Genomic DNA, 19,112 nt, shown 5'->3' with positions numbered 1-19,112 from the left:
GGTGATCTTGAGTGAATTGCACACTCTCAGCCCAGAAAACCCTGTAACAGGGTCATCATAAATCAGAAATGACTGGAAGACATACAGTAACAGTTTGAATCTAAGGGAACATGAACTCACAGGAATAGAGTGGGAATTGGGAAGGGTGAAAGAAGCAAATTTGTGCAATAACTGTTTTACACTGACTCAATGGATTTGTCACTGTCAGAGCATGAGAAAATCACTTTTTTGGATCATGTCTCCAAGACATGCTTGGAAAGTACATGACCGATGGATGACCATGTTGACTGAGTGATTCAGAGTTCTTGTCCCCCAAAGGTATATTTTCCAAGTTCTGCTCTCTGCACAGAAGAGTTTTAGGAGGAGAGGAACCAAAATAACATTTGGTCTCAAACAGCATCCTTTCCTTTGGATGCTGTCCAAAGGGAACAGCTATAGACTGAGACAGTTTAGAGAGAAGAAAAAACAAAACAAAGGGATTTGGATCTGTTCGATAGAGGAGCCTTAAAGTGTCGGATCTGTGAACTCCACTTCTTGGAAGATGAATTGAAGCACCTAGACTGGGCTATACAGGCTAATGGTTATCCCAGCTCAGACATCAGAAGGGCTGACAGACCTAGAAAAACCCAGCGGAGTGAAAATAAGCGACCACCCAAAGGGAAGGTATTTTTACCATACATCAAAGGAGTAACAGACAGAATAGGGTAACTGGTGAGGAAACACAACCTCCAAATGGTTTACAAACGAACCAAGAAAATCCAGCAAATGCTGTGCTCAGCAAAGGACAAGCGAGACCCCCCTCACAGCCACAGGAGTTTACCGGATATCATGCAACTATGGACAATCTACATTGGGACCACCAAACGCAGTGCGCAAACAAGAATCAAGGAACAAGAGACATTGCAGACTGAGGCATGTTACAGACAGCCAAAATAAATCTGCTTTGAGTCACAGTGGAGGTATGGTGTTTCAATGATGCATGCGTCTTAAGAGTCCAGAAGCCACACCAAAGCCATGCTCCAGTCCGGAGCGTGGCTTTGGTGCGACTTCTGGATTCTTAGGACGCATGCATCATTGAAACACCATACCTCCACTGTGACTCAAAGCAGATTTATTTTGGCTGTCTGTAATAGGCCTGAGTCAGCCAAAAAAACCAGCAGTAGCAGAATACGTTATAAACCATCCTGGGCATAAAATACTGTTTGAAAACACTGAAATTCTGGATCATGCCAACCACTACCATGTCAGAATGCACAGGGAAGCCATTGAAATCCATAAACATCTGGATAATTTCAACCAGAAAGAAGAAACTCTTAAAGTGAACAAAGTTTGGCTACCAGTCCTGAAAAATAGCAATATGAGGAATCAGCAAATGCAAATGAGAAACCACCTAGGGTCAGGGTCTTTCCCAGCAGATAATGATCACCAATTAGCAGACTCTCTTTGCATATCCTCCCATCCTGAGGCCTTTCCATCAACAACAGAACAATACTCAGATTAATATAAAATTCCTCCCTACCCAGGGTCACACAGTGTGCGTGTGTCCAGCTCTCTTCTATGCCAACGTTATCTGAAGATGCCAGCCACTGATGCTGCTGAAACGTCAGGAAGAAACTCTTCTAGAACATGGCCACATAGCCTGAAAAAACCCACAAAAAAACTATGGATGCTGGCCATGAAAGCCTTCGACTTTATAACTGGGAGACCTTAGGCTAGTTGTGATTTTGAGCCTAACCTATTATATGACTGGATTGTTGTGAACATAATATGGAAAGCCCACATATACACCACCAGACACCTTGCAGAAAGAATTTAATATTAATAGGATAGAATAGGATGCAAGCATGTTTTAGACTCTCATTGAATGTTGGAACAACAACATTACCATCCCTTTATTTAGGATGTATTGTTATTATTATTAATGCTCTCTCCCTGACTGACACCAACATTCATGTCATTTAGATGCCAAGTTAAAACTTGGTTATTCACGAAAGACTTTGAGACCAAAGACACTCTCTCTCATTCTTTCTCTCTAGTTTTAAAAACTTTTAATTTTTAAAATCTGTTTTTAACTCATCATATTCTTTAAGACTTTTAAAACTTATATAAATTATCTTACAGGTTTTAACCTGTTTAACTTATTTTAAACTATTTGTAAACTGCCCTGAGGCTTCTTAATATAGGGTGGGATATAAATATTTTAAGAAATAATAATAATATAAATCCTATTGTTACCCCTGAATAAATGTGATTTATCTACAAGTTGACTCACTATTCAATCATTGATTCAGTAAGTCTGCTGTAGTTGGGACTAACCAAGAGGATTCTACCCTTAGTGTTTTTGGGTAGAGATTGCTAACTCAGTTGGTTTTAAAAGCTGTCTTGTGAGACTTACAAATGAGCAAATTATCTGAGAAATATTCTGAGAAATACCATTTCTCAGTTTGCTCACCAAAGAACTCCTCATTTTTAGCATGTGTCAGACTTTCACACAGATGCTTGTCTGAAAGATGAGATAATAACTGATGCCTCTTTTCTTGTGTTAATCTTTCAACTTAACTGTTGGATATTGGTTCTCCATTAGGAAGTTTCACTGCTATGGTTGCATCAGGAAAGCTTGCCTATTTTATGTGGTTGTTTGCCTTCAAGTCATTTCTGACTTATGGAGACCCTAAGGTGACACTATCACAGGGATTCTTGGCAAGTTTCTTCAGAGGGGGTTTGCCATTGCAATCTTCTGAGGCTGAGAGAGAGTGACTTGTCCAAGGTCACCCAGTGGGTTTCCATGGCTGAGTGGGAATTTGAATCCTGGTCTTCCAAGCATCATAGTCCAACACTCAAACCACTACACCACACTGGCTCATGTTGGGTGTTGGGCTAGGAGACCAGGATTTGAATCCCTAGTCAGCCATGGAAACCGACCATGGGCAAAACACATTCTCTCAGCCTCAGAGGAGGGCAGTTGCAACCTCCCTCTGGGGGAAAAAAAAACATTACCAAGAAAGCCTTAGGGTTGTCATAAACCAGAAATTAAGCCAAACTGTCTGGATAACTACGTAGCTGGCAGTTACTTATAACAACCTACTGTCCTTTTCTTTGAAACAATGGTGTATGATATCCTACTGTGTTGTCTGGAGGAATAAACCCGCCTCCCACTGTGGCTAGTATGGAAATGAAGCAACCTGATGGAAAAGGACTGGAGCAGTTTGTTCATCTGCTACCAGCCCACTCACCTGCCTGCACAGAATTCCTGGTCATCTGTGGGTATCAGATGAGTTATTAAATATGAGAATGCCTTAAAATGCTAAGAAATTTGCTGAGAACAGTGCTTTGCTGTGAAATGATGCTCTGATGGGGGTGGTGGTCAGATTATGGCCTTGGACTACAATCATTGTGCTGGATGGGGGATTCTGGGAATGATGGTCAAACTGGCAGTGTTTCCAAGCTCTTATCCAGTGAGAGAAATTCTTGTTGACAGCATCAACATTAACATGGGTATTGGTGCTGCATATTAGAATATTGACATGCCTTTTAAAACTTAGCTTTTAAAAGCAAAAGTAGAAAACATTACTTGTTGCACCAGTGAGGTAACTTTGTTTCCCTTCATTGCATAACCTTTGAAATGTAACTTTATACACCATTGTTTCAAAGAAGATGACAGTAACTTGTTACAGGTAACTGGGTTTCTTGTAATTCCTTACTTCCAAGCTTTGCAATTTGGAAATATGAGTATTTCTAGAATGGTTTTTCCATGAATTGTATCCTCAAAAAGAGACAAATAGTTCAAGTGCCTTCTAAATGGAAATACTGTAAGATAAGAAATTGCTGCCTTTGCTCATATTACTTCATATAGCTCTTGTTTAGTGTGAAATTTTTTAATTCTAATCGATTCCCTCTTTTTTTCTTTGTCCTCCAGGGAAAAAAAGAAATCAAGCTGCATGTCTTCCTAAAGGAGAGAAGATGTTATGTTGGGGATATTGGTCTTTTGGATATCCTGGGACAGATAGTACTGTCCAGTCAGTCATCCCGGAACCTCGAACCAGTGGTTTCATTCATGAGAGGAGTGTTAAAGAAGTGGCTTGTGGTGGAAACCATGCCGTCTTCTTGCTGGAGGACGGAGAAGTCTATACCTGTGGCGGGAATACCAGTGGACAACTAGGACATGAAAGGGAGGGAAGCAAGCCAGGTATGTTACTTCTGAGCACCTGAAGCCATCTTTGACACATCTGATATTCTCCAGGTGTAAACTAGATAGAGACCATGGCCAGTCAAGGGTTCTGGTTGAGCATACATATCCCATGTTTCCAGAAAATACATCTTCCTTTTGTCAAGGACATTGACAGTTGGGTAGTTCTAACCATTGTCTTACTGTAGCAAAGTGGTTCATTTGCCTCTGCTCTCAGTATGGGCAACAGTGCCGAATGCTGGGATTTACAGTCCAGTGACATCTGGATTTTAGCCATGTCTACTGAGAAAAAGCATCAATGAACAGGTGAAATTGCCTTGAACCAAGTGTAGTGATGGAACACTTCCTTGTTCCATCTAGACCAGTGGTCCCCAGACTGTGCTCTTTAACAGATTTTGGAATTCAGCTCCCAGAAGCCTCAGCTATGTTGGCCAATAGTCTGGGATTCTGGGAGCCGAAGTCCAAAGCCCCTTAAAGAGCACAGTTTGGGGACCACTGATTTAGACCCTTTGTTGCCTGATTAGCAGTATTTGTTCAGTTTTTTGGGGTTAAGAAATTTTACAGATCTATCTTGAAATATTTTAACTAGAATTGTTGGAGACTCTTATGTGCAAAACATGTGGTTCTACCACACAGCATCATTAGGAAAATTAAGGGGCTATGCACTGATTTAGGCTTGATTAATAATGATTAGCTGGGAATGCAAATTGATATCAACTATTGAGAATCACACCTATCCGTAGCCTCTTCGCATATCAGCTTTGCAGCAACTGCTTGGCATATAGCAGGTCTTTGGTTAAGTCCCAGTCATCAGTGAGGGTGACCACTTGTTCCTGTTGGTCTCCAGATGTTGTTGGACTATAATTTCCATCATACCTGAGTCCATATGCATGTTGTCTGGAAGGATGGCAGGGTGTCACCTAGGAATCAAGGTTGGGAAAGGCTTCAGAAGTGAAGAGTGAAGCACTGCAGTTGGGGGTACTGCTGTAGGGAGAGTAAGAAATACTCATGCTACACAGATAAATTTTTATTAATAGGGATCTTACAAGGATATCTTCTGTGCATTTCATCACACAACTCAATGGTTTTTGTGATACTTGAGCCTTGCTTGCTACTACACCTCACCTGTTATGATGGTGGGCATTATTGGTCATTCAGGGTTTTGTGTTGCTGTTCAAAATCTTTTATCATGAAATACAGGACATATGTATCAAATTTGCAGATGACACCAAATTAGGAGATTAGCAGAGAGCAGGATCAGAACTCAGAATGACTTTAACAGTTTAGAAAACGGGGCCAAAACTAACAAAATTAATTTCAACAGGGAGAAATGTAGGATACTACACTTGGGCAGTAAAAATGAAATGCACAGATTTAAGATGGGTAACACCTGACCTGACATATAAATGGGATGTAGAAGTCTTAGTGGACCATAAGATGAACATGAGGTAGCAATGTGAGGCAGCATCAATAGGAGTATAGTGTCTAGACCAAGGGAAGTAATAGTACCACTCTTTTCTGCTTTGGTCAGAGCTCACCTGTAATAGTATGCCCAGTTCTGGTCACCTCAATTCAAGAATATGTTGACAAACTGGAGCGTGTCAAGAGGTGGACAACCAAAATGGTGAAAGGTCTGGAAACCACACCCTATGAGGAGTGGCTTAGGGAGCTGAGTATGTTTAGCCTGGAGACGAGAAGCTTAAAGGGTGACATGATAGCCACGTTTAAATATTTGAAGGGAAGGCCACATTGAGGATAGAGCAAGCTTGTTTTCTTTCAGACGAATTATCTTCCTCTCAGCTTTCATCTCTATCCAGCTTTCACAGCCATACAGAGAAAATTGGAAATATGATGTTATGGTACATTTTGCTAGCACTGTATATGTCACCAGGAGATTTCTTTTTCTTTTTCTCCTTATTCAATTTCATTAGATGGTATCAGAGCCAAGATTGACAAAAGGAAGTATTACTTCATATAGTGTACAGTTAAACAATAGTGTTTGCTACTGTTGTGTGTAGCTATAGCCATCAGTTTAAGTGGCTTTAAAAATAGATCAGGTGCATTCATAGAGGATAACGCTCCCAACACTTTCTAATCAAGAAAGCTCAATAATCACTTTCAGGATTCAAGAAAGCATACTCTGGGATTATAGCATGGAAAAGCTACTTTTTGGAGACTACAGTATCCAAAATTCCACAGCATGTATGATTGTCAAAATGAAAACTGGAGAGTTCCTGTACCTTCAGTAGTTGTGTACATGAGGGGATTTCAGCAGGTGTTTTTTGTTAGCTGGTTGCATGACAAACAACTCCTGCTGAAATTCCCTCTTCTACACAACCATTAAAGCTACAGGAGCCATCTTCAGTTTTCACTCTGGCATTCCTTTTCCAAGCTAATAGGTAATTTTTCAAAGCTTAACTCTGAACATTAGTCCTACTAGCTGTCAACTGTGGGAAACAGGATGGTGGACTGAATAAGTTTCAGGTCAGATCCAGCAGGGTCCTTTTTGTGTTTTGTTTTCTGGCCTTGCTTAGAATTTCTCAGTGCCAAGGTCTCACCTTGGCTAATAGTTTCTCTCCAGTAAAAGTTTCAAGTAGCTTGGACGGACTTTGCGTTTTCCATTACTGTCAGCCATTTTATGGTTTCATAGCTGCTCCATAGGTTCCAGAATTGAGTACTACGTTGGTCCTATTGGAGCCAAGTTAATATGGGGCTGGTTTGAGATCTATACCATGGGACACAATCTCGTCCCTAGTTTGTAGTTTAGTGTGGCCCTGGAGCACTCTAGCTTGGAATTGTAAATGCCCCTACCCAAACTGCCATGGCCACTTTTTGTGGCTTTTTCTCCCATTACTTGGAACTGGATCCCTTCCTTTTACAGGATCCATTTTACACTCCAGTGCCATTTGAGTAGAGAAGAAATAAAAGGAGTGAGGGAGGCAAGCTGTCACCACCACCATTTCCACCTGCTATGGCTATTCTGTCAGATGAGACTCAGTCCTGTCCCTTTGTAACCAGTGCATTTTTCTGAGGGCAAAAGTGTCCTAGGGGATACAAATTACAGGGAAAGATACACCATGTAAACAGCAGGAGCAACTTCTTTATGGCAAGAACTTTTACATTGGAATAGACTGGCTCAGAGAGTGTCTTTCCTTTTTTGGAGGTATTTAAATAGAAGCTGAATGACTATCTTTCAATAGTGTGTAGTTGAGTATTCTTGATTGGTATATGATCCTTGTGGTCCCTTCAAGTTCTGAGATTCTGTGATTCTAGGGCTCATATTATTGGTTTTAAAAACATAATTATTTTACTTTTGATTACTTGCGGTCAAATAATTTGCAGAGGTAGCTGAACGGAACTAGATCAAACTCTGACAGAGTTTTGTTGGGGGACAATGGAAGAAAACAACAAGAAGAAATCATAAATGAATAATAAGGATATTTTTTTTATTTTATTTTATTTTTATTTTAAATCTCCAGTTTTAAATCTGATGCTGGATAGCAATTCTCATTGTTCCTTACCAGTGGCTGTGCTGGCTAGGGCCAGTGGCAGATGCAGCTGAAAAACATGGGGGGGGGGGGAGCTGCATGATTTTTATTCATATGGTAAGTGTTGTATAAAAGTACACTGGTGAGGGGGAAGCAGTTATAGTAGAGCCAGTGGAATTTATACTTTCAGCTGAATTAGTTCCTTTTTCAATTGCCACCAAATATTACAAGCAAATAATAAGGCATTCTTCTTGCAGTCTTTCTTTTTGCAGATTTTAATTCCACAAATGTTTGCTTTTAAAATCCAGCTGATTCAGTGCTGTTGAACAGAGCTTGGAGAAGCTTACTTCTACAATTCTTACCACAGCTCTCAGAATGTTTTAGCTAGCGTATAATCAGTAGCTGTGTTGGCTGGGTGACCCTGAGAGCTTCAGTCTAAAAAGATAATTTTTACATTCTTCGATTTGGGTTGTACATTACAAAACAAAACATTTCCCCTTGAAATAAACCTTATAAAAAGCATGGCCCACCACATCCTTTGGGTTGCTAAGGAAATTCCCAGAAAACCAGGCTCTTCCCCATAACTCATGTCTGCTCATCCTTATGTTATGATTGCTGGCCTGATGTTTGAGTATTGGCTTACAGTGTAGTCCTGTACAGGAAACCAAATTTTAATGTCTATATCTCTGCTTCCTGCAGTTCGTCGTTTCCCACAGAACTGAAGCATACCTAAAACACCGAAAGCTCATAGGTTAGGGTGGCTGACTGATGACTTATTCATCATTGGGATCCTCCAAAAATAAACCAATAACTCCTGTGTCGCTGAAGCCCTAAGTACTTATGTATGTTGTTGTTGTTGTGTGCCTCCAAGTGATTTTTTACTTATGGTGACCCTAAGGTGACCATATCTTAGGGTTTTCTTGACAGGTTTCTTCAGAAGGGGTTTGCTGTTGCCATCTTCTGAGGCTGAGAGTGTGTGACTTGCCCAAGGTCACCCAATGGGTTTTTATGCTCGAGTGAGGAATCAAACCTTTGATCACTAGAGTCGTACCCTAGTACTCAAGGCATTACACCATGCTGGCTCTTGATAACAGAAAACAGCCAATGTAATCTATCAGAAGTTGATTGTTAGACGTGTTTCTCTCCAGTTTCTATGTCCTCTTGTGTTTTTGAAGGCCATCTGTGGTATATATTGTGCTGCAGAGAAAGCTTCAGAGCAGAAACCAGGCCGTAGATTAATTATGTCTGGTTAAACTTCCACAGTGTGCACTAACGCATCTGCAAATTCATCCTAGTAAATATAATTAAATTTAGATAAAGCAAGGCATGTTGTATGATCCTTCATCATCTAGGAAGAGGAAGAAAATGAATGATTTATGAACTGAAGAACTGCCCTAATTTTATGCCTCCTAGCTGTTCCTCTAAGGGTCTGAAATATATTCTGTCCTAGAGTTTTCATCAGGGGGTTTCAGTCTTTCCTGTGGGTCTTCTGATCCCAAGTGACATTAAAAGAGGCAAGCTGTGGATCCTAAAGCACATTCCATCTGGAGAGGAACTACTCCATATGACTGTGAATCATCCCTATCTCTGTTGATACTTGAAGTGGAAAATGGAGGCTGTTCTCTTTAAAAGCTATTTTCAGTTTCACAAACTCCTAACAGCAATGTCAGTGTCTTTACTGGACACCATCTGCACAGAAGCCTTTCTGTGCTTCCTGGTGTGTTCCTAACAAGCTGAGAACTTCCTTTGGGAATTGGGGCAGCTCAACAGTAGAACATGTGCTTTGCATGCTGAGGACTCCTGTCCCTAGTTAAAACATTTTTAAAGCCTTTCAGAGAGCTGCTTTGAGTTGTGGACAAAGTGGTGTGTGTGTGTGTTTGTGTGAACTATCCTAGCCAGGACTGCTGTGCAGATAACACAGAACAAGTGATTGTTCATTGCTGACCCAGAGAGTAAGATGAAACCTTGGAAAAATTGTTGAAGGATACTGGGAACCATATTTTTTCAGGCTGTAGATAAGGTTAACTCAAATTACCATATGTACTCAACTATAAGTTGACCACATATATAAGTTGAGGGCAAGTATTGGGGTCAGAATTGTGGATTTTGATACGACCCATGGATAAGTCGAGGGTAAAACTTAGGGGTGTACAACAAAGGATCAAAAGGATGAAGCAAAGGATAACAATGGCCTGTTACAGACAGCCAAAATAAAGCTGCTTCGAGTCACAGTGGAGGTATGGTGTTTCAATGATGCATGTGTCCTAAGAGTCCAGAAGCCACACCAAAGCCACGCTCCAGTCCTTAGGGCTGGAGCGTGGCTTTGGTGCAACTTCTGGACTCTTAGGACGCATGCATCATTGAAACACCTTACCTCCACTGTGACTCGAAGCAGCTTTATTTTGGCTGTCTGTAACAGGCCAATGTCAAAGAACGTACAAAATTCCAGCAGCCATAACTTGTTGTGCTCACTGGATGGATGAGTTTGAAAATATTTTTAAATTACTGTATATAATTTCCAAAAAGCAAACCTTGATTTTACCATCTTATACAATGGACACTACCTTACTGTGCCATTATATTTAATGGGACTGGAGTACCCATGGATTTTGGTATCCATGGAGGGTCCTGCAATCAAACACCAGCAGATACCAAGGGCCTATTGTACATGTTGCAAGCTTTCATCAGACAAAGGTGTTAAAATTATACAGAGGAAAAAATAATGATATTGGTGTTGTTGGTGACAGTTGAGATGTTGTTGTTAATCTCAGTTAAGATGGTATGGAGGGATAGCCATGCAGTCAGGGCACTCCTCCTTCTGGCCATGTGTGTTCTGGGAGACAAAGAGTTGTATAGTCCAGGAAATAAATTCTAACATAATTTAAATTTTATTTTCTGGACTTTATGACTTTTTTGTCTCTGAGAACTCACATGGCCAGAAGGATGAGTGGCCTCTCTGCATGGATACCCTCCATAAGATCTTAACTGAGATCAACAGCAATAACAACAACATTTTGGCAAAATGTAGGCCTGTGACTAACATCGTTATATTTTTTTTCTCCCTTATAATTTTTGTCACTATTGGTTGATGAAGAAACCACTGAAGCTTCAAAAGCTTGAAACATATATTGGTTGGCCCCAGTAAGAGTATCACTGTTTTGTGGATTTTGAATGTTATTGTACTTTGCTGTATGGCCAGCACATCTATCCCTGGATATGTTTTCTGGAAGTGGTCAAACAGAGGCTGAATAACCATCTGTTGGGGGTGCTGTAGCTGCAGATTTCCTGTATCAGTTGGGAATTAGACTAAAAGTTCTGCAATTCTATGGATTCATGAGATGCATACATTGCAGAAATTAAAAGTAACACCAGTAGTTTGCTTTTATCATAAGCTGTTTTACATTAGGGTTGGAGAACCTTTTGGCCCTTCAAATATTTGTTCTGTTGCTCTCATCTGCCGCACCCATATAGCCACTGCATGGCATTATAGGAGTGGTCCAAAATGTCTGGACAGACAGAGGTTTCCTCAACCTGGGCTAAAATTAGTAGTAGATTATTTCATTCATGCACCTTACTTAAGAGTAATGAGGAGGGAATGCTGAAGGAGAACTGGCTTTCTCATACATAACTGCCTTTAGTTAATTTTTTTAATGGGATGTGGAAATGTGTTTGGTGTAATACACTAATCATACTGTTGCATGCACATTAAAAACATGTTTCTGGTACAGGTCAGGGCCTGTCAGAGTTTTTAGACTATGACTGTTCCTGAGAAGCAAACTAGATTTGATGGTGGCATCCATATTTTTTTGAGGTAGAGGCTTCTCTCATGTGTGCATCTCTTGTGATGTTAAAATCACTCCCCTCCTCCATACATAGTTTAAACATTTATAGGGCAGACATAATTAAACAGATATGACTTCCTCTGGCTGCTCTTGTTTGATTCTGTGACTTAGCTGTCAGGTTTTAAAACATTCCCTTTCAAATGTTTAGAAGCGGAAGGGATTGTCTGAATGCATATGAGGAGGGTATCCTTTTCCTTTCCACCTGTACCATGTACAGGGAGACCTTGAAAATGTAAAAGTAGTGCTTATTTCCATTTTAGCAATTGTGTGAAGGAGAGCTGTGATAAAACTTAGCATAAAGTTAACATAAAAGATGTGGGTGGGTAGAAATGGTGTGATCAAATTAAAACTTTTCCCATTTGTATTGATCTTCTTATTAGCTGTGGCCAGGAGAGTCCCAGCTTTTTATACATGTTGCATGTATTCTGATAATCAGTAATGCCATTAGGGAACGAACTTGGCATATTTATACACCCCAAAGCCCAGAACTCAAAGAAGTATGAAGCCAGTTTTGCTTCTCAATGAGAAGTTTGGATCAATGTTTCTTGATCAGTTGAATGGCAATCTGCTTTTAAAACTGAAGGGAGCTTTCAAGTGATTTGTGATGAGATTGGAGGTCTTTTTTCATTATCAATTTTTAAAAAAATCTTTTGTACATTTTACGTAATTTAGAAATCATAACTTTGAGAAAATCCATTAACAGTGTATTCTTTTTTTCTACTTCAGCCCTTCATTGATTTTATTATGTTCAGTATGGTTGCATGGAGTTCTTGGGGGAAAATATTGCTGCAAATAGCTCTTTGGATCTTAGCAAAATGGTGCATTCTGACATTGAGCTACAGTACTGCCTTTCCTCCACTTAGGTGCCTAACCAGCTTTGTTTCCATCAGTCTTCTTCTTCTTCTTCTCATTTATTTATGTAGTGCGAATTGCGATCGATGTACCTGGTGCTTTACAACAGAATAAAACATTTATAACTGCTTCAATATAAAATAGCAAAATACAATACTAGAATAAATACTAGAATACAATAGTAAACTACAGTGCAAAAAAGCTACACACAGAAACACAAAATACAGAATAAAATGGATAATCAATTGATCGTTATCCTTCTCCTTTTCTTCCCCTTCTTCTTTGAATGACAGCCAAGATATAGTAGGTAGTCAGTTGATTGGTGTGCGTAAGCAACTGTTTTCTTGTCTTTCCACAGAGCAAATTGGAGCACTAGCAGATCAGCACATAATTCATGTCGCCTGTGGAGAATCTCATAGCCTGGCCCTCAGTGACCAAGGCCAGCTTTTTTCCTGGGGGGCTGGCAGCGATGGACAGCTTGGTCTCACAACAACGGTAGACTCGGTGGCTGTACCAAGGTAGCCATAATAATTTTCAGATCCTGAGCTTTCTTGTGTAGTTTATCTCATCGTATATCTATAGTGGAAGGTCTCATATACTAAGAAACTAACACCTCCCACCCCAATTCCAAGTAATGTAAATACTCATGTATAAGTCTAGAAATTTCAGACAAAAAATGGACCCAAAAAACCTGGGTTGACTTATTAATGTAAGTACAGTACTGTACTTTTAACTCTTATCTTTAGGGTGAGCACAGTTATGCCTGTTGGAATTTTGTAAATTCTATGGCATCTTTCTCCTTCGCTTTGTTCTTTATATTCTTCATTACATGCCCCTATATTTTATGCTTGACTTACCCATGGGTCATATCAAAATCCATAATTTTAACCCCCAAGTCTGCCTTTGATTTATGCATGAGGTCGACTTACAGTCAAGTATATAAGGTATATTAGGAGAGTGGAGTCATATGCAGCAGCCATGACTCCTAATGGCTGCACATTGGATCATAAGAAGGGGCCCTTTATCCACAGCAGTAGATGTGATAGAAGATCTTGAACCAATGAGATCATCTCTCCTTATGTGGACAGATTTTGTGTTTGTACATATGGATGACTTTTTTCTATGCACACTGACTGTACAGCTGTTGGATTTGGCATAGGGTTGTGAAAAAAGTTAGGTTTTTTTTAAATAAAAAAGACACTTCCTTAATGTTTAAATCAGTTTAATGTCTAGGACTACACCAATATAAGCAAAAAAACCACTTCCTTAGTGTTTGAATCAGTTTAATGTGTAGGACTACACCAATATAAGCCTAAATCAGAAAATTAAATCACAGAATGTACTTCAGATATTTTAGCCACTAGCTTAAATAATAATATTTTTTAAAAAGTGCTCTTTTAAAGCAAGTAGTTTTGGTTGAACTTAGGTTAATTGAAGGATTAATTTCTAAAGGGCATTTCTTGCACTATAAAATAAAGTGATTAAAAAGAAGCAACTGACTGTGGCTGAACAATAGATAAACTGCTAAACTTAAAATGCTTAAATTCAAATAGTCATTGTTATTCGAGTGAGAGGGTTGGAAAACAGTAATAATAGTCACACTTTTAAAAAAATCAATGTTAAAAAATCAGGAGTTATTTTTTAAGTTATTTGCTTTAAACACAACAGCCAACTTTGGTCTAGGAGCTACCCATAGATCTTTGCAACCGTTTTGCACATTTCAATCTGAGAGAGATCCTTCTCAACCTCTCAGAAGGTTTGGTGGGATTTTCTCTGTTGTGATTCTTACTCTAGGTGTAGACAAAATCCAGCCCCTCCATATGTTGGACTAGGCTTTTCAGCAGCTCTAGCTAGCGGTGAAGAGGACTGGGTTCACCTACATTTGGAAGGCTGCACTTTCTCTACTCTGCCCTAGAGAATGCCTGTATCCAGAAAGTAGACCAGTGGCTGTCATTTTATTTAAGAGAGAGGCCAAAAGCAAGCTTTTTTGTGCGGGTGTTTACATGTAAGGTGAGAGTTTCAGAAAACTATGTACATTAATTGGTTCATTTTGCACTATTACATCCTCCTTACATTCCTTGTTAGGTTGTATTTTGCAGTTCCTTTGCAGAATGCCATTAATATTATTATTAATATAGTATCTCCTCCTCCTTTTCATCTAAAATACACTAAGATACTTGGGGAAAAATTCAGATTTAAATTCACTATTACATTTATTTCTAGTGATCATAGTTCCCATATTGATGGATATATGAAGGGGGGGGGGGGGGAGAGAAGAAAGAGGTGACTGGGACAAACAGGTTCTTGAAATGTTCCTGTAACTAAAAACAGCTGTTCTTCAAGGTAAATTATAAATGAATAGAGTTTGCTTCTTTAGCTTGTGGTAGAAACCCCTTAAATCTGTAGCAGTTTTTCTGTAGTAAAATATCGTTTTAAAAAACACACCCCCTAAACTTATATTTAATCACATCTACATTTTCTGTTTTGGTCTGCAGTATTTTAAAAAGAAAGCCAAATCTGTCTTAAGGTGAAGGGAATGTCTTCTGTGTTATTTAATCCTGCTTTACAAGAATGCATCTGTAAATTAAATAGAATGTACTAGTGTGTATTTCCCCTATTTTAAAGATGTATCTTTTTTCTCTGTTCAGGTTAATAAAAAAGCTGAACCAAGAGATGATACTTCAGGTCTCCTGCGGGAATTGGCATTGTTTAGCTCTTGCAGCTGGTATAGTATTATTAATGTTTAATAGTTAAACAGTTCTTACTATGGCTGGTCTGTGAGATTAAATTTTGAAAAGGTCACCCAGGTCTAAATTTTAATAGAAAAAAATCCAGCTTAATTTTAATAGAGTACTTGAAAACCAAACCAAAAAACAAATGTTTTCTATAACATTATTTGTAGCAGGGCATATTGTATTCTTTCAGAGAGCTATGGTTTTCCCTCTACTAATATGTTGCATTTACACAGTATTTTTGCATGCATATTAATCTCTGTCCTCATAATAACCTTGTAAAATGGGTTGGTATTATTATTTTACTTCCTGGGACTATGCTATAGAACAGGAGTGGGCAACTGTTTGGATTGAGGGGAACATATTGGGCCTTGGAGAGCCACCCCAACCCCATCAATTTCCTCCAAATGTCCCCCTGAGGGTGTGCAGGATATTCACCACTGTTGAGAAAAAAGGCCTCAATTTGCAAAGCCCACAAAAACATGGCAAAATTGTCTCCCTAATCTATGGGTCTTCTTGAGTTGTTTGGAAGAAAAACTTATACCCATTTGCAATCCATGCAACCCACAAGCTACACTTTTCCCACATTGCTGCAATCATCATCATCATCATCATCATCATCATCATCATCATCATCATCATCATCATCATTTTTTACCTCCCTCTCCCCATGGATCAAGGAGAGGAACAACAACAGATTAATAAGTACACAACATCAGTGAAAAACACCCATCAGTTTAAAACAGTGGCTCCCAAACTTTGGTCCTCCAGATGTTTTGGACTTTAGCTCCCTGAATTCCTGACTGTTGGCCAAGTTGTCTGGGGCTTCTGGGAATTGAAGTCTAAAACGTGTGGTGGAGCAAAGTTTGGGAATCACTGATTTAAAAGAACAAAGTACATACATATTAAAACAATCCACATTTTAAAATTCATCATTCAAAATTCACAGTGTAAAAATCATCTGGATACGCCTACTGGAAGAGACTGGTCTTTGATGCTGTTTTAAATTTAGACAGTATATTCAGCTGTCCAATCTCTTCCAGCAGGTTGTTCCACAGTTTAGGGGTGGCTGAAGAAAAAGTGCTCTGGTTGACAGTTACCAATCTAGCCCTGGCTGACTGGAGTAAAGGACCCGAGTGTATAGGGTGGATTATACAGGAGGAGGTGATCCTATAGGTAACTTGAACCTGGAAGTGGAATGCTAAGGGTGAGTGAGAGAACCACCAGTAAATTCATGACTTTGGTGTGTTTTGAATTGTGGGCCTCCTGGTGTAATCTATAGTAACTAAATTATCTCAAGTTATGATTTCTTCCTCCTGTTGTTTTCCTTATACGTACAGCAGAATAATTCTCTGTGAGTGTACTCCTGTGATATAACAAGGGATTTACTTTTCTGACTACTGTTACCTGTGTGTTTTTTCTCCTCCAGATGGACAGTTCTTTGCATGGGGACAGAACACCCATGGGCAGCTGGGGTTGGGTAAAGAATTCCCCTCCCAAGCCAGCCCTCAGCGTGTCAAATCACTTCATGGGATCCCCTTGGCTCAGGTTGCTGCTGGAGGAGCACATAGCTTCGCCTTGTCTCTCTCAGGAGCTGTTTTTGGTTGGGGGAAGAATACCTCAGGACAACTGGGATTGAGCGATGAGCAAGGTACTTTGAACTGTCATCCAGGGAAGATAAAATTTCTTCAGGGGAGAGGAATTGCTATTTGTGTCACATTTTATAAGAGACATGCCTGTGTATGGCATTATGAGCTAAAAATGAAGCATGGCTTGACTAATCCTTTAAGATGGGGTTCAACCATTAGAAAGAGTCTCTGGATTAAATCTCTTTATTGCAATTTGCCCTTCCACTTTCATTATTCTGAAACATCTCATCAATTGGGAAGGGAATTGAAGAGATGGTAAATTATGAGAGGAGTACACTTCTCTCTCCTCTTCCCTTCACACTGTTTTGTTTTATTCTCTCAGATCTATTTCGCACATTTAAAATCCATCACACCAGTATCTTCACATGTGTTTAGTGCAGGTAACATTGAGTCCAACACAGCAATGCTGAACAGGTATCATCTTCCTGGTGGGATGTCATTTGAGTAGAGCGGCTGAAAAAATTGCCCTGTTACTTGAGAAGTCCCTGCTGAGAAGCTGTTTCTATCAAATTTATATATTTATTAATGTATTTATTATATGAATGGACAACTGTGGAGATGGTGGCTGCCAGTTTTTTGCCCTGTGTTCCCCGCAATGAGGCCATATTATTGTGTTTATTGAAAGTGATGTTCTCTTACTTCAGGCTGCCATTTCAACTGATCATAGATTCACCCCTGCATTTTCCTGGTTGGGGAGAATTCTCTGAGGCAAGTGGGAGAAGTAAGCTACTGCATTTGTAGCCAACTGTGTGTTGTTTTGGCTGGTTTTCAGATAGAAAATGGTTTGGAGATCATTGGAGAATTGAAAAAAATGCCCTGGAAGAGAGTTCAGGGAGCAAAAATTGGGGCTCATAGGCCACATGCTGCTTATGAGGCTGCACATTCCCAAACCCAGATTTTATCAATTAAAAATTCCATCCTTTAACATGGGATTTCATGGTAGTGTACAAGTACAATTAATCATTACATTTTTCAACAATTTGAACTTAAAACAATAAAAAGAAACCACCTAAAACATATTAAACAAGTCACTGAATTAAAACAGCTTAAAATTAAAACAATTTAAACAGTGTATATATATTTTAGAAATCCAGGGGCTGTGCAGACTGGCCATTAAGGGCGGTCTGGGGGCGGAGTCGGGGCATGGTGTCCATACAACACACACCTTGACTCTGCTCTCATGGTGATGTGATGCTGTGCACCGCACCACACTGTATGCAGCGTCACGATGCTCCTCTGGCGTTGGGTCCACATGATGCAGCGCCAGAAGAGCGCACCATAAAGTCGCAGTGCGGTGGCTACGCTGCCCTAGAAAGGCCAGAAGGGGGCCATGGTGTATGGTTGCTGTGGTCCCAATCTGAAGAAGATAGAGGCGGCTACAGGCCACCCCTTCAGGGGAGGTCTGCACAGCCCCCCAGTCTAGCATGGACTAGGACTCTGGGAGACCACGGTTCAAATCCCTGCTTGTCTATGGAAATGTACGGGGTGGCCTTGGGCAAGTCACACTCTCAGCCTCAGATGAAGGCAATAGCAACCTTCTCTGAAAACCAAGAAAACCCTATGATAGGGTTGCCATAAGTTGGAGCCGACTTGAGGAGGAGGACACATAACAACAACAACAACAGCAACCTTTGGTAAAATGGGGTGGGCATTGCACTGGCTTGGCCATGTGTTATTAAGGTGCTTCATTGGCCTTACAAACTGTTTCCAGCCTTTTCCCCAAATTTCAGCTGGGATTGCCAAACATTTACTGGACAGTTGCAGCCTCCTTATAGAGCTACATGGCCAGGAGGAAGCTTGATTATTCATCTTGCTTGCTAAGAAGAGGTGATAATAATGTACAGTATATTGAAAGCTAGTATTTTTGAAGCAGGAGTTACAGGGTGCTGAAATTTCTGACAGGGTTTTTGGTTTATCTGTTATCCCAAATGTGGCTCATTAAGGTAAATTGGACATTGGTGAGATTATAAGAGCTAAATGCTTCTGTCTGCAGTTTTTGTCCACTCCTTCTTCCCAAACTCAATATAAGAGGAGCCTCACATTCTTAATGTGTTTACATGAAGGATTTGTGCCTCTTCATGCCTTCCTAAACTTTGTAAGGAAGATAATTTGATTCACAACTCATATACAGGATTAAATGGCTGCACTCCAATGTCCTGCTTGTACCTCATTTTTTCACTTTTTGAATTTAGGAAGAGTGTTTGTTACAGAGTTGACAATCTTGTAATTTTGTTTCTCTACTCCTGTAGAAGATGGGTTATAAAAATTTAATCTGCATGAACAATTTTCATAAATGGATAGACTAGGGCTGAGAGAAATATCTTGAGCAGAGTGGTTCTGCGTGTTTTTACGTATTTCATGAT

The 19,112-nt window shown here is 39.8% G+C and overlaps 1 protein-coding gene across 3 annotated transcripts in view; it reads left to right on the top strand.

Annotated features, from left to right (window-relative positions):
* Window positions 1-19,112, top strand: part of LOC149313148 (putative E3 ubiquitin-protein ligase HERC3) — a 67,162-nt gene that overhangs the window by 11,240 nt on the left and 36,810 nt on the right. For all 3 annotated transcript variants that reach the window (XM_089526132.1, XM_089526133.1, XM_089526134.1), the window contains exons 2-5: window positions 3,917-4,186; window positions 12,727-12,886; window positions 15,017-15,093; window positions 16,530-16,751. In XM_089526132.1, coding sequence (XP_089382258.1) covers window positions 3,961-4,186; window positions 12,727-12,886; window positions 15,017-15,093; window positions 16,530-16,751 — 685 coding nt within the window. In that variant the 5' untranslated portion in view covers window positions 3,917-3,960. The remainder of the gene's footprint in view (window positions 1-3,916; window positions 4,187-12,726; window positions 12,887-15,016; window positions 15,094-16,529; window positions 16,752-19,112) is intronic.

The sequence above is a fragment of the Sceloporus occidentalis genome, unplaced genomic scaffold (assembly GCF_023333645.1).
Source record: "Sceloporus occidentalis isolate IW3139 unplaced genomic scaffold, rSceOcc1.0.p SCAF_5, whole genome shotgun sequence".
In the NCBI taxonomy this organism is placed as follows: Eukaryota; Metazoa; Chordata; class Lepidosauria; order Squamata; family Phrynosomatidae; genus Sceloporus; species Sceloporus occidentalis.
This window is presented reverse-complemented; position numbering and strand designations above follow the sequence as displayed.